Source organism: Xyrauchen texanus, chromosome 24 (genome assembly GCF_025860055.1).
Source record: "Xyrauchen texanus isolate HMW12.3.18 chromosome 24, RBS_HiC_50CHRs, whole genome shotgun sequence".
Lineage (NCBI taxonomy): Eukaryota > Metazoa > Chordata > Actinopteri > Cypriniformes > Catostomidae > Xyrauchen > Xyrauchen texanus.
In genome coordinates, this window is record NC_068299.1 from 20,490,820 (window position 1) to 20,514,904 (window position 24,085).

Genomic DNA, 24,085 nt, shown 5'->3' on the forward strand with positions numbered 1-24,085 from the left:
AAGAGAGGTGATATTTAGAATAACAGCACTGGGATACGTCACTATTGTTAGTTCTTTACTTTGTTTGGAACCATGTCCATTAGCAGAACAAAAACAGGCAAGCTAACTGGCCATACATGTGTCTAAAATGTAAGTTACACAGTATTAACTCCTTGTTAATAAAAGTGTTGTATAAAATCGTGCTGACGTACACTCTTGCTTAGGTAAAACTGCTTAATTATCCATTTGTTCATTATGAACACTGATGTATAACAATAAATTAATTATCATCCGTTTCTTCATCTGAACCTGCATAATTTGCACACATTAAGTAAACCGACTACTTGGTTGTGCTAATTCATCTTTTAAATCTACCTCATATCACTGTCAAGTCTAATCATTCAATGGTATTTATATGGTATTTATGTATTTTTAACTATCAAAGCATTAAAAAAAAAAAAAAAATTAATGTTCAGTGGCAAGGTTTGTTACATCTCTGCAGACATGTGATTTATGTCTGCCGAGAGTGTAAAATCATGTCCACAGCCGCAATGATTGCCATTTATGCTGTGACTGTCTACCATTTAATAAAAATAACAGCACAGCTGCACCTTGTAATTAACAATGATCAGAATACAACTGGTTTCCAGTTACTTGGCAGTTTGTGATACTGCAAATGCTGAATAGCTACATTTCAGTCTTCAGTCATGTAGGAGTGCTCAAAGACACAGTAAAACCTCATATGAGCAGCATTTTAAATATGTTTGTATCTATCAAAGTGTGCACTTTTTTCTCTTTAAGTTACTAGGTTTCTCCTATTTGAAGAGAGCCTGTTTCTGCTCAGCCTGCAGGAAGGCCTGCTTCTCCATCAGTTTACGGAAGAGCCCCTGGTTGTTGGCAAGGAGCTGAGCATGGCTGCCGATCTCCACTACATGGTGCTGATCCAGCACAGCCACAGCATCAGCGCTTTGGATGGTGGAGAGACGGTGAGCGATGATCATCACAGTGCGACCATGCATCAGCCGCTCCAACGCCTCCTGTACCAGGAACTCATTCTCGGCATCCAGGGCACTGAAAAAGGGACCGGGGGAAATCATAGTTACACATGACTGAAATGCCATTTAGGAATTTGGAATGATATTTCAGAAGAATATTTATTTATGTATACTGTGTAATGTATGTTTTGAATACATTTTGAAATTATTGCCACTGGCCGACAACTGTGCTTATTAACAGAAGTGGTCATTACACCTAGGGTCAAAATGGATAAAGCACATTTTCTGTGTCTAAATATTTTTTTTAAATGTTTGTTAATTTTGTGTAAAATAGGTGTTAATTTCAATAAAAAACCTATTTGCAATTATTAAAGGAATAGTTCACCTAAAAATGAAGATTCTGTCATTATTTTGTACGCTGCTGCTGCATCAAAATCAGCATCACAACATTTGGGAACACTTTCTATGAAGCCCATTTTTATAATGCATTGTAAAGGCATTATACATGCATTCTACTGCATCCATAATGTCTCAGAATATTTTGTTTTATAAGTTATTACTTATTATCTACAGTTATAATACATTATAAGACTTCCCCTGTCTTAAGTTGTACTTAAAGGTGGGGTATGTGATTTGCAAAACGGCCGGCAGATTTTGAAAATACACAACTCATAAGGTCCTACCTTCTCTCCTCCAACACTGGCCCTGACTCCACCCATTCGAAAAACATGGACGCGCAATCATGCACGAGCGAAAACTCAGATGCGCGAGAGCGAGCCAGGCTAGCATAGGTTGGAGTTTCTGCATGACGTCACCATTTACCTGCTAAAACCGTCAACATGGCACAACATTCAGCGGTAAGTTGCACCAGCTATTATTAACATTCAACAGTCACATAAATCATTAGTATTGTTAGAAAATTGATGTTTTTGAAATGTAAATATATATTGTATAAATATAAAATATATAAAAATATATTGGACGTCCTGGTTGTCACCGAAGTTTATGGCTAAATATAGGGCTGACCGATATAACGTTATCAGATGAGATTGTTATGCGCATCTCGTCAGTAAAGCACATAACATAAAGTGCATTCATTGATTAGTAAATCGCCATCAGCTGCTTTCAGATGGAGCGGCGTATACTACACAGAGCCGTAGTTCACTAACAAGCTGGGCCGTGATAATGAAGGGTAAATTGCCCAGCTTGTCAGTGATGAACTACAGCTCTGTGTAGTAAATGCCGCTCCATCTGAAAGCAGCTGATGACGAACGGGACACGCGCGCCAGGGTGGTCGGGGGAGGGGGGCATGGTACGACCGTTTGATTGACACATTTTCTGTCCAATGATTCTAGATGGTCTTGAAAATGATCGGCTGGAATTTTTCGAGTCCTGCCCGTTCCACAGATGATTAAATTGCTTAATTTTCATTTCAGTGCTTCTAATTTACAGCCAGTAAGTGGGTTAGGAATAGGATTTCAAGTTATTTTGAAAAAATGGTCAAAAAAGAAAATCACATACCCCACCTTTAAGAATATAATGCATTATAACACAAGCAACATGCAATTTTAACACAGCAGAATCTAATAAAGTTAATCTTATATGCGCTTTCATGCAAAAGCAGCATAGTGTAAACAGTCAAAAGTCTTTGACATGATCATATTATAAGTGGTATTTGCCTGCTTTAAGTTATAAAGCTATATCTTCTTATAAACAGCCATAACATAAACTTGTAACATACAATGCAGCACAAGTCAAACTTATACAATGGAAGTTATTCATAAAATAAATCTCCAAAGAAGATTCACAAACATTGAATTCAGAGTCCAGAATGGAATCAGTTTTTTTTAATTCTTGGATGTGTTTATACCCAAGAAGATTGGCTACATGTGTGACCAACATACATATTGTTTTCTCTTTCTCTTATTTGAGAGAGAGTGTGTTTCGGATATGTTTTAACCTTGTAGCTTTACAAGTGTTTTTCCTAATATCTCAAAATTCACATTGAATGAGTGTTAATTTGTATTTTGTGCATTTGTAATGTATATAAATTCCAGCATGAGTTTTAATGTCATATAACCACACATATCTCATGGATGTTTATAAGACATTGCTTTTGTCACTTTACTTAAAGCATACCTATAATATATATTACAAATATACTCTATATAATACATAAAATTGGATGTTGCTGGTGTTATAATGCATTATACTCTAAGGTATAACTATGAATAGGTAAGTATTATAATATATTATAATTGTGGTTACAATTATTAATGAAAAGTTAAAACATATTATAAGTTTTATGAAACATTACTATTGCATTATAATGACTTAACAATGCATTATAAATATGGGCTTCATAGAAAGTGTTACCCAACATTCTTTAAAAATACATCCTTTTGTGTTCTGCAGAGGAAAGAAAGTCATATAGGTTTGGAATGTCATGAGGGTGGGTGAATAATTACTTTTTGGGGTGCACTTTTTTTCTTTTTTTTTTGTATTACATGTATCAACATTATATCAGCCACTCTGATATATTCAACAGATCGGTCGTTGAAATAAATCTGAACACATTGGTCAACCACTAATAACAACAGGTTGATTTTCAAGTATTCAAACACTCTCACCTTGTGGCTTCATCCAATAAAAGTATCTTGGGATTCTATGAAAATGAGAACATGGATATGAGATAAATTGAATATTCCATTGGCAAGCAACACATAATTAAAATTCAACAGGATGATGAAGAGGAAAGATCACCTTTAGCAGGGCTCGTGCTATAGCAACTCTTTGTTTTTGTCCACCTGTTTATGCAACAAATTGAATGCAATTCAGGTGAATTACACACCCACACAATACAGCCTCGAATAATAATTTTGTCGCATGCAAACACCAGATTGGCCGTTTAAATGGGGAGTATCAGATGTGTATTTCATCATACCTGACAGCAGTACACCCTTTTCTCCTACCACTGTATCATAGCCCTTAGGGAAGCCCTGGATGAAGTCATGAGCATTGGCGTTCTGTGCTGCTCTGTAGATGTCTTGTGCTGTGACTTGACTTGAGTCTGTTGCTCCGTAAGCAATGTTCTCAGCAATGGAACAGGAGAAAAGAACCGGCTCCTATAAACAAACAAATGTAAACAGGCGAATGAGTAAAGTGGGGCCAGGAGATTGTTCGGTTCTGTTATTGCAAGAGGCTTTCCTTACCTGGCTTACTATACCAATATGACTCCTCAGCCAATAAGGATTCAAGTCTCGTACATCACGGCCATCAACTGTGACCATACCTGTATGTGAATCAACCCAAGTATTACATTGATTAAATAGGCATTTATCACTACACATTTAGCAATGTCTTATTTTTAATTATTAATGTACAAAGAATCCAAATTTTCCAAGATATTCGCACTCTCTGTCCTCACCAGAGTCAGGGTCGTACAGGCGGACTAAAAGTGACACCAGAGTGGATTTGCCCGAGCCACTGGGTCCCACAACTGCCATTATTGACCCTGCTGGTATAGACAGACTTAGATCCTGAAAGATGGGTGAATCCTTCCTCGTTGGGTAAGCAAACGTCACATTACGAAACTCCAGTTCTCCTTTTAACTGCTCTGGTCTTAACACAAGCCCTTCTGAAAGAGAAGATGGAGAAAGAAAAGAGTTGCATTAGATAAAAACCATAAAGCATAGTTTATTCTTGTGTGTATTTTAGGCTAATCTAGGCAAAAAGAGGGAATTAATACATACCATTGAGGGGAAATTCAGGCTTTCTGTCCATGAGTTCCCACAGACGAGTCCCAGCACCAAGCCCCTTCATCAGCTCTGAGTAGAATGAGCTGAAACCTTGAAAAATTATTAAGAAGTTTTATTTTAATGACATTATCTTTTCATCTTTCATGGTAGCAAAGTGCAATTACAGCAAAACAGTTTACACAAACCGGTTTCTATCTATAATAAAAACTGTGTGCAAGATGTCCAACTCTCACAAGAGTGGTTTTGTTGCGAAATTTCACTGTTAAGGAGTGAAATGTCTTTAGAAAGAAACCTATTGTTTGTCTACTCTAATGTTGCACTGTAGCTACAAAAGTATAAATGCCCATCTTGAGACCTGATGACATTAAGTGAATTCCATGTAAACCAGCCAATGAGAAAGCTGACAAATCACACACCAGATCTTTTATTGAATCTATTTTATGACATTAAATATTTGGACACTTAAATATGTATGAATCTCTTTGCATTAGATAACAAAATATCAAATCAAGTGGCATTTATATTAAAGAAATATAGCACAAAGAGACTTTTCAGGCATAACATTTCTCAAAAAGCTATTTGTGGGATTTATAATTATATCAATAGATATAATGTTCAAATATAAGACTTTCTGATTCTCAAACCTTGTGGAACTTTTGTGACTACAATTAATGTAGTGAACTACATATTCTGCTAGGACACCTGTGTAATCTTGAGGGGAACCAACTTCCACTAAACAATTAAGTTAGATGTTACTCTGAGTCTATGTCCTAACCTGCAATGCTGATGCCCACCCAGAAGGAATACATAAGGAAAGAGGAGAGCTGCCCAACACTCATGGCTTCACTGGCCATCAGCAGACCGCCCTTATACAACACACTCAGAATGATGACGTTGCCACTCAGTCCCGTCTGCATAAAGACACAAAGTTGAATCACGAGACTGGAATTTGAGACTGAGGCATCAAAGCAGCATACAGTACATCAACACAACTTAAAAATGTTTACAAGTTTTTAGAATCAACATTTATCTCACCACTCCATAAAATCCAGCGGAAAGCACAGCCTCTTTCTTTGCTAGTTCAAAAACATGGTCGACCTTTTCTGCATACTTCTGCACCTCAGTCAGCTCTTTTCCAAATGCTCGAACTGTCCGCATGTTGCTAATCCTCTCTTCTGCCAACTAGGAGATGCAGAGCAGCTACAGAGTAAAAGGATGCCTTGGCCACTTGGCTTCATTAAACTTACAGTAGAACAATGCAAACAAGTCAATGGCTTATTTTCCAATAAGCAATAAAACATGCAATAAAGCATAATCATATCCCCATTGAAAAAGAAAATCTGCAGAAAACAAATTACCTGTGTGGCCTCAGCTAATGCATCCTGTGTGCGTCTGGATATGGCACGCAGGTATCTACCAAAAATTACAGCCAGGCAGGCAATGGGAGGAACAACCATCAGCACAAATGCTGCCAGACTGGGTGAAACATATAACTTGAAAAAGAGAAAGTTCAAGAGTTGATTTGAAGGCAGAAGCATTCATGAGATCAAACAGACATCATGCAAACATCTTGCATCAATGAGGAACCAAAAAACAAAGTGCATTCATGCAATGAGAACAGAATCACTGAAGTTTAATTAGACATTTTCCATGAAATGAGGAAGTAATGCCTAGAGTCAGATGTTTGTACATATAGAATCAAAAAGGTGTTTCTAAACAAATTGTGATATGTGATGATGGCTTTAAGAGGTCAATGAAATTAGCTGCTAAAATGTCTAACTATCACAAGACTTAACATCTGGCTCACCATCATGCCTACTCCAGCCCCTGCCTGGGCAAAAGACCGAAGCCCATCAGACAGGTTGTCAGTGAGGCAGCGTCCAACGATGGCCGTGTCTGCCGAAAGCCGGTTAATGAGCTCACCAGTTCTGGTCTTATCAAAGAATCCCACCTCCTGCTTCAAAATTGAGGAGAAAAGGGATTCACGCATGTTTCGCACAATCTGCTGCCCTGTGAAAGTTGTGAAATACTTATTAGAGAGAGAGCACAGTAATGCATGCTGTTCAACTCAATTAATCAGTTAGAATGGTTCTAATCAATAGATCTAGACATAAGCATTCAAAATGAATACATTTGAACTACGAAGTAAGCCACTACTCCATACTGGACTATGAAGCATCTTGATTGTTTACTGTGACCTGGGTTGAGACTTCACCTGAGATTTGCATGAGGTAGACACGAGCAGCATTTGCAGCCCCTCCGCAGAGGAAGACCCCCGCAAGCATGATACAGAGGGAGGTAAGGGAGGCAGTGAAGTCTTCTGTGGAGCTGGTGTAAATAGTGTCAATCACTTTTCCCAGAAAAAATGGTGCAGACATGGTGACAGTGCTGGCGACCACCAGAAAGCCCAAGCCAGCTATGAGGAGAGCAATACAGAGACACATATTATAAACACGTGTATGTGTTTAATAAACCTTTAAAAGAGGTCTAGTTCACCCAAAAATGAAAAATCTCTCATCATTTACTCACCCTCATGCCATCCTTGATGCGTATGACTTTCTTTCTTCTGCAGAACACAAGCAGAGATTTTTAGAAGAATATTTCAGCTCTGTAGGTCCTCACAATGCAAATAAATGGAGATCAGAACTCATAAAGACAGCATAAAAGTAATTCATACAACTCCAATGACTTAATAAATGTCTTCTGAAATGATCTAATTGGATTTGGGTGAGAACAAACCAAAATATAATTCCCTTTTCACTATAAATCTTGACATCAGCAGTCTTAGCGATCCTGATTTCAAGCTTGATTACACATTCTATAGTGCCATCTAATGCTCCGCACATGCGTCAGGCACTAGGAAGTGTAATCGAGCTTGAAATCATGATCATGTCAAGAGTGGCAAGATGTACAGTGAAAAAGGAGTTAAATTTTGGTCTGTTCTCATCCAAAACCAACTGGATTGCTTCAGAAGACCACTGGATTAAACCACTGGAGTCATATGGATTACTGTTGATGCTTTTATGTGCATTTGGACTTTCAAAGTGTTAGTCACCATTCACTTGCATTGTATGGACCTACAGAGCTGAAATATTAATCTAAAAGTCTTCTTTGTGTTCTGCAGAAGAAAGAATGTCATACACATCTGGGATGGCATGAGGGAGAGTAAATGTGAGAATTTTTTTTTTTTTGTTGAACTATCCCTTTAATTTATTTTTGATGACAGTAGTGGCTAATGCAATGTGACTAATTTTATTGTAGTATTAATAACCATGCTAAATGTGGTATTTGATTAGAAACTATATTAACAAAAAAGAAAAATATCAGTATCACCATGTTTTTAGGACATGGTACCATGGTATTACCAAAACATTATTTGAAGTACTTTGGAGCACCATGTAAAATACCATGGACTGTGAATAAAGTAAACATTAAGTATCATGGTATACAACATACCACGGTATTTATTACCATCTAATAACCACATAGTGCCATGGTACATCAACAATTTTTGTTCTCAAAAAACCTGTCAAGAAAATGTCCTGGTCTTGTTTTACTCCAAAATCAAAAGAAATAAGAAATGTTATTTTGCTAAAGAAAATTAAGCTTTTTATCGGGTCATTAAGATTTTAATATATTTTTTTTATGAAAAACATTATTTTCATGTTACGCACATTTTACCCCAATTTTCATTACCGCAAAGTGAAAAAATTGTCATTATGATTATTCTTTTATATTATAAATTATACAATTTACACATCACAGTAGTTCTCCCTTGGTGCTGCTGTTCATTTTCTCTGATTTTTATTATAATAAATAAAAAAAACTGTACATTACAAACAGCATCTTATTTTTTTACTCTACTAGTAAAAGTAAATGTCCAAATGTGTTACAAATAATGTCACAAGGCCAAAAACCCTAATTGTCCTAAGTGTTGGCTTAATTTTCTATATGCAAATGCAAATGTTTTTGTTTGTTTTTGTATTAATTTGGGGTTAAATATGACCTGGACATTTTCTTGAAAGGTTAAGTGAGATGTTTCACCACATATGTCTTAAAGTCAAACAACATGATGTTAATACCAATCAAGTGTCTTCAACTAACACTAAATGCAGAAGATCCGAGAGGTTTGACTTGCCTGTCAGTCTCCATCGCTGAGGATAAGCCAGTTGCATCAACTTCTTGACATCTTCTGAGAGTAGCCATAATGAGTTTTCTGAGGGCTTAACTTTACTCTCCTGATTTCCCACAGGCTTTGAGGATTGTTTGGAGTCAGTAGATGTGCTATAGAGAGCAATCGAGAGTCTGGAGTGTGTCCACACACACCTGGGTAAAAACAACCCTCCAGTTCTGACACAAGAAAGCTGAGACATATTCCTTCCATACACAGGCAACTTAAGGACATCAATTGCTCCATTCTTACACACTTGCCCTGTCCATAGTATTCTTGATGTCCTATCAGGCAAATGGTAAAAACGTTCTGAACGAGAGCACTGCAGCAGTTTACTTATAGTAAATCTTGTCATTCGCAACATTGTCCCATATATTAGGAGAGCAAGACGACCAAAAAAAAAAAAAAAAAGGTTACGAGCCTCGTCCTTATCTAATTTTCATCAGTTGAAAATTACACTTTAAAGCCAGATTTCATGAGTTCATGTAAGAGTTTAGCAGTTAACCAAAAGGGTTGCAAAAAACAGGAGTATGTGGACACTCCTTAGACTGCATGACACTGAAACACGTGATCTCTTCAGTGAAAATGGCCTATTGTAGAGCAGGAACGACGGTTACTGAGCATTATCTGTTCATGACAGTTTTCATATCCAGCTCTTGTTTATCTTCATAAACACGCCCAGTGCATTCACCCGGCAGCGCCCTGTCAATAAAACCTGTCAGACAGCATATGTCATTCTTTACTGAGCACAACGACAATTACTGATGCGATAACAGAAAATTAAAGTGATAAATGGATTGTTTTAAAAAAATGAGTGAATTAAAAAGGTGACCCCGTCTTCCTTGACGTTCGAGGAAGCGAAGCTCAAATACACCTTTCAAAGACTGTGATGACGCGTTTCCGCCTTATTTAGTTGTATAAGTCTTGCAATTTCTTTATATTATAATTTTTTTAAATAATTAGTGTAAATTTATAACATTAAACTTTGTGTTATATTACCTTGGAATTAGTTGTAAAAAATGAATTACCAGAGCTGCGAAGGGGTTTTCTGCTGGGAGAGTGACAGTAAATTTGCCACCTTCTATTTTTTACCTCTTCTGAAAGTCATTCAAACGTAATAATGTATTTTTAATTAACTCTTGGAGCAAATGGGTAAGTGAAAATAATATTTGCTGTGGACTCCCATTAACCGCGGTCGATGTTTACCCTGCAAACATTTACTTCCGTGTTCCAAAACCCGTAGTGTGAAAAAGGTCTATGGAGGCTTTCTGCAACACATGTTCAGACATGATCAGTCAAACACTTTGAATTGATTGAAGAGCAACTGATCTTTAAAAAATGCCGCTTGTATATACAAATGTGTATATATATATATAGGGAAATTACCAGAAAAATACAAAAAGGAAAGAAAGAAAAAGAAAATACATTAAATGAAAATTTTAAGCATAGTAAGCATTTGTATATTTCGTATTGCTTTCAAATTTCTACTTTTGGAGATAGTTTCCAGATATTTTTCTATGTAAATTTTAAATTGTTCAAATACAGGTATTTTTTTCAATCAATTTGTCTATATGTATATAATAACGAGCCATAATTATTATTAAATCACATATCACAAGAATTTTTAACACTTTAACATCACATTACTTTCTTCAAAATTAACAACAATATTAGCTTCTTTTCAGAAATAATTTTCTACCTCCCTCCAAAATACTTGTACCTTAGGACACTCCCAAAATAAATGATTATTAGTCTCAGGGGGCACTTTTACAAAATGTACAATTATCTTCCACTCGTCTTGCGTTTTAACACAAGTGTCTTGACTGGGTATACTCGATGTAAAATTGTATATGAAACCTCCTTTACTTTGTTTGTAATACAATACTTGTGAGGAGTCAACCATATTGTACTCCAATCAAATTGTTTTTTAAACAGAAAGTTTAATTTAGCTGTAGCAGCAAGGATATCTTTTGTCTGAAAAAGGGAACGTATAAGAAAAAACTATTACACCCAAAACTTAAATAATCCTTGCCGTGCATAATGCAGGAAGTAAACTCTTAAATTGATTCTAACAAACGACTATTGTCATTCCCTAAAAGTCTCAAAATTTATCTGGGAATTGCATACAATACCTTTAAGTACTGGGTAGGTTCAACTGGGAAGATATACATATTGATAAATTCGGTATAACTATATAATATACCCTCATTTTTAATCAGTTGCTTAACCCAAATAATTCCCTTTTCAAACCAATTATCCAAAAAAAAAAAAAGGAAAAAAAGAACAGGTGTTTTGTTTCTCACTTATATATCTATTATTCCAATTTGTGCATTTGTGGGGAAATTAATTATGATTGTACATTAGCGTCCAAAAAAGTAAAACCTGTTTATGGAAACTTGCAAGTTTTATGGGAATCTTATTAATATCAAAATCACATTTCAATAAAAACTCTATACTACCTACTTTGTGAAATAATCTGTTTAACCTAATATTTAGTAGAGAGGGGTCACTTCTATTTAAATGAATAGGAGAACTTGGAACGTCCAACCAAGAAGCTCTCGCGCCCATCAATCAACGAATATAGAAAATAAGTCACGCCTTACATGTAAAAGAGCCAATAACCTTTCAGATACAGACATCGCCTGTCAATCAACTCGCTAACGCGCATGCGCATAAGCTATACAACCCGGGAAAAGTGCTTGTTTTAGCGTAATATGAGGTCAACAAGCGCAATTTAAGATTCCATTATTATCCAATTTTATTGCTGATTTGACATATGTTCTTTGATCGTAATATTGACCAACCGTTTTTGAGATTTAGGTGTCCCGCCATTCAAGTCTATTGGCGCTGCACTAGCATGACTGGAAATAGCCTCCTGTGAGCGTTCCAAAGATGGCCGATAGTGGACAGACTTGCTAGAAAGACTTTGGTCTATTAATTGGAAACTCGATATAGATATAAAATTGGGTGGGACAGATACAATGATATATGTAAATGACTGTGGGATAGAAAAGGATAAAGCATATATCATTCAATTTCTAGTTTTATTGGGGAAGTTTCATATACATAAAATGAAGTGGTCTGGTGATAAACCAAATTCTTTTTTTTTTTTTTTCATTTTATAAATTATTTTAAACTATACAGTAATATTTTGTATAAGTGTAAAAATAAAAAACTTCCAGAGCTTGTAATATTGTTTGAAAATTCAAAATTGTTAGATAAATCATCGTATCCCTTTTTTATTTATTTATTTGTTTTATAATACTCTGGCATTATTATTTTTATTTGTTTCATTTTTATATATCTTATTATTTGAATAACTGAATCCTTTGTACCTGAGATGGAAATTACTTAATGTTGATTATGTGGAATTGTCTCTTGCTGTTATGTATGTTAATATGCAGTTTAAAACAAAAGAAGAAGAAAAAGAAAGACTTTGGTTTAAACACAGAAATGTAAAGCATTTAATTCTGTAAAATCACTTGCGTTAATTTTTCTGTTAAAACGTGTGTATTATTTGAACTGTTAATTTGTTTAAATAGTCATTTTTTACGGTCGTTTTAGGATTTGTTGACGTTACATCGTATTGGTATAACTTTACACAGAAAAGGTTAGTAAGTGATCACACTAAAATCATGTTTACACGCATATCCTTTATATCTTGAGTATTTTAACGTTCAAAAATTGGCCACATTCTCTTCCAAAATTGTAAGTGCCACACTGTAACCTCGATTTTATGTTTGTTTTTAAGAAAAGAGGGGACGAGTCTAAATTATTTTTATGGTAATCAACATTATGCCATAATGCTGTCGATTGAGCGTATTGAACCCGAAATGTTCCTTTAAGGACATCTTGAAATGTATGGCTATCTTTCTCCTATATTAATTTATATCTGCACGATAGTAAACCAACTTTCTCGATACTATGTAAAACTGTTCTTAACGCAATGTTGTGCAATGTCAATTTCAGATCCTTCTTCCTCAAGCGTTTGAGCTCTTCTTGATTATTGCTGTCTGGGGTTAAAGTGTAGAGGTTATAGGTCTTTCTGCCTCCGTAACGAAAACACATGTGTGATGCGATTGTTAGTATTTTCAAAGTTGTACTTAAATATAAACAGTTGCTGATTATTATTCTATTAAACTATAGTCCATTGCTTTCTTGAGCTTGTTTTGCTATGCGATTAGATTGGGGCTGACAGGCTGGCAGGCAAACTTGCTTGTTAAAATAATTACACAGCCTACAGAATGAGTTCAGTCTCTGGAATTTAGTTAGTGTTGCGTTGAACCTGGATTTGCAATTTAACTGCAATTGTTGTCACATTATCCTGCAGTGTTACACAGTACCTTTTTTAAAATGGCAGTTTAAGTCGTGCCTGTTAATTTAATTATTGCCTTCATAATGTTTTTGAAGCACAAAACTCTATCTGCCTAAGAACTAATAATGATTTGCTTCTGCTTTATACTTTCTAGTTGGCTAGAATCACACTAGCTTAGTGTGACTTTAATGTCACTTGTGGCATGGTAAAGAATAAAATGGATAAACACAGTTCCTTCTTCCTATAAAGAGCAGGTCAATTAAATCTTCTATATGAAAATATAGATTCAAGACCGTATTTTAACTGGAGATATCTAGCAAATGTTTTGTTATATTTTTTTGTCTCCTTTATTTGTGAGCAAATTATTTTTTGTTTTCTCATCGTGGGTTCTTTTTGACTGGACAAGTCATGCTCTCACTGGTTTTTACAAAAACAAAGCAGAGGTGGAGGAGGGTTTATGGACCTACCTAGATGATATCTTCACAGCAGGAAGCTTCATAATGTGTTAAGTCAGGGAAAGACCATCAGCCTTCATCTCACAGGTAAATTTAATAGCACAGGTAAATTCAATTTTACATTCAAATTACAATTACATTTGTAAACAATCTCAACTAACATGTCCCTTTGTGGTTGAATGAATTTTCAACCTTTACCCGAAAAACGGAATTCATGACATGAGAAATAAAATTTTTCTTTGTCTTTTAACATCTAAGAGGTCATTGTACTATAAAACGTATAGTATGTTTCAGAACTCAAAACGTCCTCCTCACTGCAAAATGAGCATTTGTTGAAACCAAGCTGCCAAAATGACACATTCTCGACTTCCTCTACATTGTGGCGGTGGTCAGATGCAAGTGTATACCACAAAGGGACATCAGTCACATTGTGGTATACACTTGCATCTGACCACCACCTCAGCAACACATCAACACCTACTTTACCTTATTACTTCCGTAGCCCTGCCCAGTAGTGGTGAGCAGTGAGATGGCAAGGAAAGAGCAGGTCAGTGAAGAGCAGAGAACCAATCATAACTGTGGCCATTTACAGTCAAGTCTTAAAAGGAGAAGCAGCACCAAAGCCGACCATTTCTGACAGAGGGTCAGAATGAGGGTGTAAAATGATATTAAATAAAGGAACCTATTAAAATAATTAAAAAGGCATGTCATGAAACCTTTGAAACAATGAAAGACACACCTCTTCCAAGTGCACTTGATTAACACGGCTGATTTATTTCACATATAAATTGGCAAAGATGATAAAAACATGATTAAAAAAACAAAACCTTCCCACTGTTCTTTCTCCACTTCTACTTAATCATTCTACTCTATTGAATTTATATTTGGTATGGCAGCAGTTCTTGTATTGTTTTTTTCACCTTGGATTTATCACTTCTGTTTGTATTATTCTCTTTTGTTTCCTCTTTAAATTAAATAGTAACAAACTGCAATGATACAGAAAGCATTGTTATAAAGTCATTGAACTAAAATAGGGGTATTCATCCAAAAGTCCAAACTTATTTATTTTATTATCTCATAAACACAACCATACCAAATTTACTGCAATTTACAGGTATTGAAAAATGTTAAACACCATTGCATTTATTTTATTCATTTAATTTTATCTCAGATTATCAATGAAAGAATTTTGAAATGTACTTCAGGGCTGAACTCTGTGACTCTCCACACTGTTCTGAGTTGTTGCCATGGCATCTTGACCTCTCCAGTCCTCCCTGTGACCTACACTGCTAAGTATTAATTGTTGGTGGAGCTCTTAGCTCAACTCTCTAACCTGGCCAGCACTCAGCTCAGGGAACAAATATCTGATGAGCCTCTCTCACTCTATGTCTTTGAGGTTCTCCTCCTTGATCTCAGCACTTACCTTACTAAACAGCAGGCCAACTCCAACTGAGCGTTTTCCCAGGTAATGGCAAACGTTCTTCAGCCTCTGTTCCTGCTTAAGACACCTACCGAACATGAGCGATTTGGACTGAGAAGGAAGATGTTAAGATTAGACAGAATCTGAACAAGGAAATCCGAAGCAAAGTAGATGGAAGAAAGGAAGAAGTTTTGCCATCAGAAGATGAATCTTGTGTCAAAAAGAGCCATACGGGCAAGTCATCAAAACTTTGTGTCCCAAGAGATAATGATGAGGAGGCAGCATTATTTTATGGTGTTAAAATGAACTCTGTTGCTGTGTTCTTTACATTTTCCCTTGATTCATTTTGCAATAGGGGAGAGAACACGCAAGTGGAACTCCATCTCATGACTAAGCTCATTATCGCTTTAGGCTTCACAGTTGAGCTTGATATCAAGGAGGCGTTCAGTGCATCCAACTGGCGTCTCGCTTTACTCACTCTGGAGAATCTTCTGAACTCCTGTTTGGCTGGCAATATCTATAATGTGGCTATAGACAGAATACAACATGGAGAAGTGCAGTTCAATTTCTACAGGATCTGACTCTGCTTTTATTTAACAGTACGCAGATGGGCATCCCAGCCTAGTACCATTGTCTCAGATCTGGGATCTCCAGCTTTGTAGTGTTAAGACAGAGACTTATATGGCAGCTCACTGGTTTCTTATAACCTCCAACCTTCCAATAATCATCCCTTATCTTGAACAGAACAACATATCTGATTTAGCAGACTTCATATTGAAGTTTTTGCTTCAGAGCTTGCATACTTTAATGTCTCCTCAATATCCAGACATCTACTTGAGACTCCAGTTCTTTTCAAGCTCCCTGAAATGTTCTCAGCAATGGTAAAGTGTATCAATCTCAATCTCAAACTCAGTCTGGACAAGTTTACCTCTTTCATGGTTACCGGAGTCACAGTGGGGTAATCTAAGGGGGATCTCTGCTGATTACAAATCCATCTGGTAACTTTGAGCACACTTTGCAATGAAATGATCGCAACCCTGGGGAAGAACAAACAGTTGGATGAAACTATGACTTATTTGATAGAAGAGGCCACTTCTGTGATGGAGCCATCCATCCAGGCTGTGCTTATTGGCAAAGGAAGTGTATGGTCTTCTCAGGCGGTCCTTCTCTATTGAAATGATGACAGTCATGATCAGGAGTGTGCTAGCAAGAGTTTCCCACCTGTTTCAGAGTGGTTCTGAGGACCACGGGAAGGAGAGAATATCCCGCATGTCATTCTACCGGAGCTTTTGCCAGCAGATCTTAAAGGAACTGTATCCATCACCTCACCCAATGTACTTCCTTATTTCCTCAATCTGCTATCTCTCTGTATTCTATATGACTGCTGAAAGGACCAAAGCAGCTGATCTGAGAGATTTGATGAGATTTTGCAGTGTCCGTGCTCTGCTATCAGGTACGATCACTTTGGACTTTAAAACTTCAATTTAACATTTGTTTAACATTTAATAAATTGATGGCAGATTAGCTAGCAATTTTGTGAATCCTCTGCTTACTTGTTCTGAAAACAGTCTGTCAATCATTTCTTCAGGGATTTGGATGTCTGTCAGAGGTGAAGAAGCTTGAGGGGCCAGTAAAGAAGCTTCTTGATCAGCTGGTAGCCAACTGTTCTCAAGAGCAGTTCCATCTATTACTGCTGATGCTCAGAGAGGGGCTTTTGGCATTGAAGGTGGTCACCACACTGTAATATTCCCTATCTTATACATTAATAAATCTGTAGATTGTTTTGATTTTTTTTCATAGATTGTTAGATTTGTGGTCAACAATATTGTTTTCCATTTTCACTTTCTATTATGCTGCTGTTTCTCTTAGCATATTGTATTGTGCACTGATGACATCTTGTTTTTGTTTAACCTCTTGTTCTTCACAGGAGGTTCTGTTAGCTGTGACTGTAACAAAGCTTCTCACCTGCTGTCAGTTTCCAGAGCATTGCTCAAAAGCATTTTGGCTCATCGCTCCGCAATTCATATCTACTCTCATTGTATTTCAATACCTGCTTTCAGTTTGAATTAATTTATTTCATGCTTGCTTTTCTGTTGTGCTAGTTTTTTTTTTATTGCATTTTGCTTTTCAATCTTAAAGTGGATGGAATATCATAATATCCTATTTTGTCATGAGCATCTGCATTAGCATTGTTATTTCGGTGTCTCAGAGCACAGGACTTCAACTGGAATAATTCGAATAGGATGCTTGACAGCTAATACCTCCTTCAATTTGTCTCCACAAGAACTTTCAATGATCTAGGTCAGGGCTGCCCACACTTTTTTGCATGATGTTCTACTTTTAAATGGCCAACTCAATAAGATCTACTTACTAAAAAAAAAATCACAGTTTAATTTTTTTTTTAAATGCTTGTTGGGACTACTGCATGTATCCCTACATGGAATTAATCTTGTAATTAATAAAAAAAATATATATATATATGTAATAATGTTCAATGTTGATATCATTCTAACACTAAACCCAAAAACACCTACAGCACAATAGATTACAATAGCCAGGGCATTTACCTTGTTCTGATAATTTGCACTGAATGGAATCAGACAGTTTTGCATAATCCGGGCAGTAGCTGCTGGTAGCTAGTCTCAAACACTGCTAGCTTCGCAATTTCACGCTCTGTTCTCAGAAGCCCTGAACCTAGTTGTCATGGCAACTGAATAAACAAAAATCTCGCCTGGTCAAAATGTACTCGTCAAGTGCATGTCAGACAGAAACTAAAAGAAGGAAAGACATTATATATTTATTTATTTTAATTAAAATTTAACGAAAGCACATTTAAATTTCGTGCGATCTACCAGCATTGCCTTTGCGGTCGACTGGTAGATCGCGATCGACGTATTGGTGTTATGATGAGCTGGAAGGCAGACGAGGGGCGAGGATCTAGTTGCAGGTTCTTTATTGAAAGAAACAAAAACACGGAAAAACATACGAAGGTTTAACAGACAGGATAAACATCAAAGGGCACGGAAACAAGCATCCAAAAACATCGACGATCGACAAGGGACTGGAGAACAAACAGGGTTTATATACACTGGAGACATGATGAAGACAAACTACAATCAGGTGAGCACAATGACACAGGGCTGGCAGTGATGAGGGCCGAGGATCATGGGAAGTGTAGTTCCTGACAAAGACAAGTGAGACCCAGGCAGACAACAAGGGAATCGTTACATAACCCCCCCTCAAAGGAGTGGCTAAAGAGGAGACAAGGGGCAAACAGACAGACCAAGGAAGCACAAGGGGCAAACAGACAGACCAAGGGAGCACAAGGGGCAAACAGACAGACCAAGGGAGCACAAGGGGCAAACAGACAGACCAAAGTGGCACAAGACAGGCAGTCCAAGGGGGCACAGAGAGCAGACAGGCCGTCCAAGGAGACACAGAGAGCAGACAGGCAGTCCAAGGAGACACAGAGAGCAGACAGGCAGTCCAAGGAGTTACGGGGGGCAGACAGGCAGTCCAAGGAGGCACGGGGGGCAGACAGGCAGTCCAAGGAGGCACGGGGGGTAGGTTCAGGAGGCCTGGGAGGCGGCCACAGGATGGGGACAGGTTCAGGAGGCCTGGGAGGCGACCACAGGACAGGGACAGGAAGCCTGGGAGGTGGCCCTAGGACAGGGACAGGTTCAGGAGGCCTGGGAGCTGGCCACAGGGCAAGGACAGGTTCAGGAGGCCTGGAAGGTGGCCACAGGGCAAGGACAGGGTCAGGAGGACGAACCGTGGGAGGTGGAGCCGTTGCAGGCGGAGGCGTGGAAGTAGGCGCCGTAGGAGGCTCTAGAGGCAGAGACCTGGAAGGCTCTGGAAGCGGAGTCGATGGAGGTGGCACCGTAGGAGGCTCTAGAGGCGGAGCCGATGGAGGTGGCGCCGTAGGAGGCTCTAGAGGCAGAGACCTGGAAGGCTCTGGAAGCGGAGTCGATGGAGGTGGCACCGTAGGAGGCTCTAGAGGCGGAGCCGATGGAGGTGGCGCCGTAGGAGGCTCTAGAGGCGGAGGTCTGGAAGGCTCTGGAGGCGGAGCTGATGGAGGTGGCACCGTGGGATGCTCTAGAGGCAGAGGTCTGGAAGGTTCTGGAGGTGGAGCCGAGGGAGGTGGCGCCGTAGGACGCTCCAGAAGCGAAGCCCTGGAAGGCTCGAGAGGCGGAGCCCTGGAAGGCTCGAGAGGCTTGCGAGGCGGAGCCAAGGGAGGCTCAGGGGGCGGAGCCGCAGGAGGCTCTGGGGGTAGAGCTCTGGAAAGCTCGGGAGGCGGAGCTCTGGAAAGCTCGGGAGGCGGAGCTCTGGGAAGATCGGGAGGCGGAGCTCTGGGAAGCTCGGGAGGCGGAGCTCTGGGAAGCTCGGGAGGTACTGGCTGTTGGACGGTCGAGGCCACAGGCGCTGGCTTAGGGACGGTCGAGGCCACAGGCGCTGGCTCAGGGACGGTCGAGGCCACAGGCGCTGGCTCAGGGACGGTCGAGGCCACAGGCGCTGGCTCAGGGACGGTCGAGGCCACAGGCGCTGGCTCAGGGACGGTCGAGGCCACAGGCGCTGGCTCAGGGACGGTCGAGGCCACAGGCGCTGGCTCAGGGACATCGGAGGCTACAGGTGCTGGCTCAGGGACATCGGAGGCTACAGGTGCTGGCTCAGGGACATCGGAGGCTACAGGCATTGGCTCACTGACATCGGAGGCTACAGGCATTGGCTGGTTGGCCGTGGTTAGCGGAGGCTGGAGAGCAGAGGCCTTTCTTCTCCTCCTCCTCCTCCGGGCGGATAAAGTTAGCAGCGCTGGTTCATTGACCACGGCAGGCGTGGGGGTTGGCTCACTCACCGTGGTTGGCGAGGAAAGCCCTGAGGCGGGAGCTGGGATCTGGAGAGGTGGTTCCCCGGCAGCGAACTCCTCCAAGATGAGTCCCATGTACTCCCGCCAGGTGCAGTCTCCGGTCTCCGGAAGTTCCCACCATCGGTGTTTGGGTACACCGAACCGGTACACCACCTTTAAAGTGTGGTCATCCCAGCCGGTGTAACTGGCCACGCTGGTGAAAAAGTGTGAGAACTCCCGGACAGACAGGTCCGCCTGTGTCAGCTCCGTGAGGAACCCTGCTAGATCCATTGTTGGTCGATCGTTCTGTTATGATGAGCTGGAAGGCAGACGAGGGGCGAGGATCTAGTTGCAGGTTCTTTATTGAAAGAAACAAAAACACGGAAAAACATACGAAGGTTTAACAGACAGGATAAACATCAAAGGGCACGGAAACAAGCATCCAAAAACATCGACGATCGACAAGGGAATGGAGAACAAACAGGGTTTATATACACTGGAGACATGATGAAGACAAACTACAATCAGGTGAGCACAATGACACAGGGCTGGCAGTGATGAGGGCCGAGGATCATGGGAAGTGTAGTTCCTGACAAAGACAAGTGAGACCCAGGGCAGACAACAAGGGAATCGTGACAATTGGGCACCCCTGATCTAGGTTCATTGTGAGTTAAACATTATGTGTATTAAAGGAATAGTTCACCCAAAAATGAATATTCATTCTTTCTTCTGCTGTACACAAGCAAAGATTTATAGAAGAATATTTCAGCTCTGTAGGTCCATACAATGCAAGTAAATGTGACCAAAATTTTTGATAGGTATGGTTTAGAAACGGGTACATTTTTAAGTCCTTCTTTACTATCAATCTCTACTTTCACTTTCACATTCTTCTTTTGTTTTCGTGATTCACACATATCACCACCTACTGGGCAAGGAGGATAATGTATAGTAAAAAAGGGCTTAAAATATATCTGATTCTCACCCACACCTATCATATCACTTCTGAAGATATAGATTTAACCACTGGAGTCTTATGGATTACTTTTATGCTGTCTTTATGTGCTTTATATAAATTTTGGTACCCATTCACTTGCATTTTGGGGACCTACTGAGTTGTGTTCAACAGAAGAAAGAAATTCATACATATCTGGGATGGAATTTGGGTGAGTAAATGATTAATTTAAAATTTTGGGTGAACTATACCTTTAATATGAGACTAGTGTGATAGTATCGCTCACTTAACCTTGTGTGTGTAAAGATATACCCAATAGTACTCCTGTCATGACAATGTAAATTTGGTTAACTTTCTAACTTTTGCATAGTGTGCGTAAGGATGCAATAAAAGGATGTTTTACACAGTAGAAAAAAATCCAAACACTTGAATAATTGTGAAGAATATTTACAAGATCCTAGAACAGTATTCCCAATGCTAAAATGTTCCTTTAAACAATTTACAGCTCAAATGATACACCTTTTTAATTAACATTTTAGGCGGTCTTTATTTAAATGCTATCTCTCCTTAAAACATTTAGACACTCATTTTGGTGTTAATATATCACACTTGTGTTACCACGTTGAGATCTGGTGGAAAAAATGTAAATGCTGTTAAAAGATACGCAAGTTGTGACTGATTTAATTGACTTGATCATATCACTTATGTCAGGTAAAAATATTGTTGGGCAGACTATTATTCTTGCAACTTTTAAATTTACCAGCCAAAGATTAATCTTGCGCTCTAATTTTAGACAAAAAAAAATAAAAAATAGCAAAAATAATAATAATTAAAAATAAATAAATAAATAAATATATATATATATATTCACACTCACAAAATGATTAAAAAAATGTTTTGGCTCTGGCCACTCACCCCCCAAACTCTTTGACAACTAGCCTTGTAAAGCATGTACCTCGCTGAATGGTCTGACACTCTTGTCTTCTATTAAATTCATCTTTCTGGAAAAGCCAAGTTACTGAGTCTTGTTTATGTTTGTCACTGAGTTCAGTCAGTAAAGGACTTTGTGTGTTCCTGTCAGGTTACACTTATCATTGCACCTTTTTTCTCTTTGTCAGAACTTGACATAAAAGAGCTTACCACCAGCGCTGTTCAAAAAGGCGACTAAAAGATTGTTTGCCTGATGCTGCTAACACCAATACACACCTAAACTGTCTTTAGTACACAAATAACACAAGCTCTGTAATCTTCACTTTTGTCATTAATATTTTGTCAGTGGTCTCAAGGTTTGATGTGCAGTTTGTAAGAGATGTGCAATGCATATTTAAACCTTTAAAGGTGTACTAAATAGTACTTTTTCCACTTAAAGGGATAGTTCACCTAAAACTGTATATGCTGTCATCATTTACTCAACCTCATGTTGTTCCAAACCTGTATGACTGACTTTTTTCTGTAGAACACAAAAGATGTTTAGTAGAATGTCAGAAACAGACAGCCTTAGTCAAATTTCACTTTCATTGTGTGTTTGTGTTTTTTTCCCCATGCAATGAAAGTGAATGGTGATTGAGGCTGTCAGTCCTTTTATTTAATGCATAATGTGACTTTACATATTGGAAAGCTGTGTTTGCACCAAAGTGTACCATTGTGTGCAGCAACTGCAGGTTTTGAACTATTGGCCAACATTTGGCCTAACATGTCCTTGTGTGTTCCATGAAAGTAAGTGAAACCTGTTTGGAACAATATGAGGGTCAGTAAATGACAACATAATTAAATGTTTTTGCTGAGCTAATGCTTTAAAAAGATTTTTACATCTAATGAAATTAATACTACTTTATTTTGGTAAACCACTTGAAATCAGACACTCACTTGTGTACATGGTATTTCTACAATGACATAGGTAACTAAAGACTTGCTTTTGTGTGATTTTTTTAGCCATGTCCCTAGGTGGCTGTATAAAGTCCAAGATCACTCATTGTCATCCTTTTTTTCATATTTTATGTTTTTAAATGATATGTTACTAGCCAAAATGCAAGCAGGTAGATATGAGTTGGCAGTTTCGATTTGATAGTCATTAAAAAAGAGAAAGTCAGAAAATTACCCTTGAATTTCAAACTCATTTTCAGTTTTCAATAAAGCAGTCCAGCAAGATGCGTTCCCTGACCTGTGTTTGACTGTACCAACCCCCAAAGCTCTGATTTTCCTGCTCCGACAGAGTGAAACATACCGCTCAAATCCACACCATGTCATTATGCTTTACATACTCTACAGTTTGTGCCTCTTGACAGTTATTCTCTGGAGGACTACCATGCTGCTTTTGAGGCCATCCATGAAGCTCTGTTTGCAATTATCTTGTGCTACCCTCAGGTGAGTATAGTGGGATTGGGATAAATAATTGTTTAAAGCTGATAATACTTATGCATTTGATGTGTTACACTTTTCTCAAGTTGAATTATATCTTCATCTTAAATTTATTTTACAAATCACGCAAGGGTTGTGGAATTAGAAACAATTCCAGATGTTATCAGATTTTTCAATGGGGGCCTGACATTTGTTTATCTGCAGTTGCTTTGGAAAAATGTTTTATTAATGTGGCTTTGAGTGTATTGTTTCACGAACACACCCAGCATACCATGACTAGTGAAAGCAAAATTAATCTTGTTGCCTAGATCAAGAAAATAATATATCCTTAATTGAACAATATGAACACACAATGACTGAAATCTTGTAAAGATTTAAATAAAAATCATTATGTAATCAGAGTGACTATTTTCCATAACAAATGTAAAAATGTTATTCTTTTTTTTTTGGCCTCATTTTGCACCATTATCATGTTCGAAGTCATGGTGAAAGAGTAACACTCAGTTACTGCTCTGTGATGCTTTTATTAATGCTCATGTTAATAGGAATATATTTATAGGTTTATGCATATAGGTGTGCGTTAAAGGGTAATCCAGTTCTCTAATGTATTTTATGAGATAACATGAAAGTGCCCTGGAGAGGTGTTTAATTTGTGCTTAATAAGAGTGAAAATGTACTGTATATGGAAAGTTGCTTTGGTACTTTCTATTAAATCCATGATAACATTGGCTGTCCAGGTAGTGGTTAGTTCCTACCAAAAGTGGTCCAAGGAAGGACAACCGGTGAACTGGCGACAGAGTCATGGGCGCTTAAGGCTCATTGATCCACGTGGGGAGTGA

At 38.5% G+C, this 24,085-nt stretch overlaps 2 protein-coding genes across 6 annotated transcripts; one reads left to right on the plus strand and one right to left on the minus strand.

Annotated features, from left to right (window-relative positions):
- Nucleotides 1-794: 794 nt before the first annotated feature.
- On the minus strand, nt 795-10,136 carry abcb10 (ATP-binding cassette, sub-family B (MDR/TAP), member 10). 5 transcript variants are annotated; one of them, XM_052090580.1, is made up of 14 exons: nt 9,932-10,136; nt 8,871-9,058; nt 6,948-7,148; nt 6,540-6,742; nt 6,091-6,225; nt 5,768-5,914; nt 5,508-5,643; nt 4,727-4,822; nt 4,402-4,611; nt 4,187-4,266; nt 3,919-4,099; nt 3,738-3,781; nt 3,605-3,639; nt 795-1,050 (listed from the first exon to the last, which is right to left on the minus strand). In XM_052090580.1, the coding sequence occupies exons 2-14, from the start codon at nt 8,905-8,907 to the stop codon at nt 795-797; spliced, it is 1,761 nt and encodes a 586-aa protein (XP_051946540.1). In that variant the 5' UTR covers nt 8,908-9,058; nt 9,932-10,136. The 5 variants fall into 5 exon arrangements, with proteins under 5 accessions (XP_051946540.1, XP_051946539.1, XP_051946538.1 ...); XM_052090579.1 differs by having other exon boundaries at nt 8,871-9,605; XM_052090578.1 differs by having other exon boundaries at nt 8,871-9,605; nt 9,903-10,136.
- Nucleotides 10,137-13,406: 3,270 nt separating this feature from the next.
- urb2 (URB2 ribosome biogenesis homolog) lies at nt 13,407-24,085 on the plus strand. Its single transcript, XM_052089485.1, is given in 15 exon segments — nt 13,407-13,423; nt 13,577-13,692; nt 13,695-13,760; nt 14,837-15,195; nt 15,198-15,666; nt 15,669-15,751; nt 16,062-16,238; nt 16,240-16,546; nt 16,682-16,691; nt 16,693-16,822; nt 17,021-17,131; nt 23,012-23,048; nt 23,051-23,137; nt 23,140-23,252; nt 23,984-24,085. Coding segments are annotated over 15 exon segments (2,184 nt in total).

Excerpts from the sequence above, each read along its gene's own strand:
- abcb10 (XM_052090579.1), bottom strand. The coding sequence starts at position 9,267 with ATGTTGCGAATGACAAGATTTACTATAAGTAAACTGCTGCAGTGCTCT. Across the intron at positions 6,226-6,539 it reads GGGCTGGAGTAGGCATGATG|TTATATGTTTCACCCAGTCT; the intron begins GTGAGCCAGATG and ends CTCTTTTTCAAG. Across the intron at positions 4,100-4,186 it reads ATATTGGTATAGTAAGCCAG|GAGCCGGTTCTTTTCTCCTG; the intron begins GTAAGGAAAGCC and ends GTTTGTTTATAG.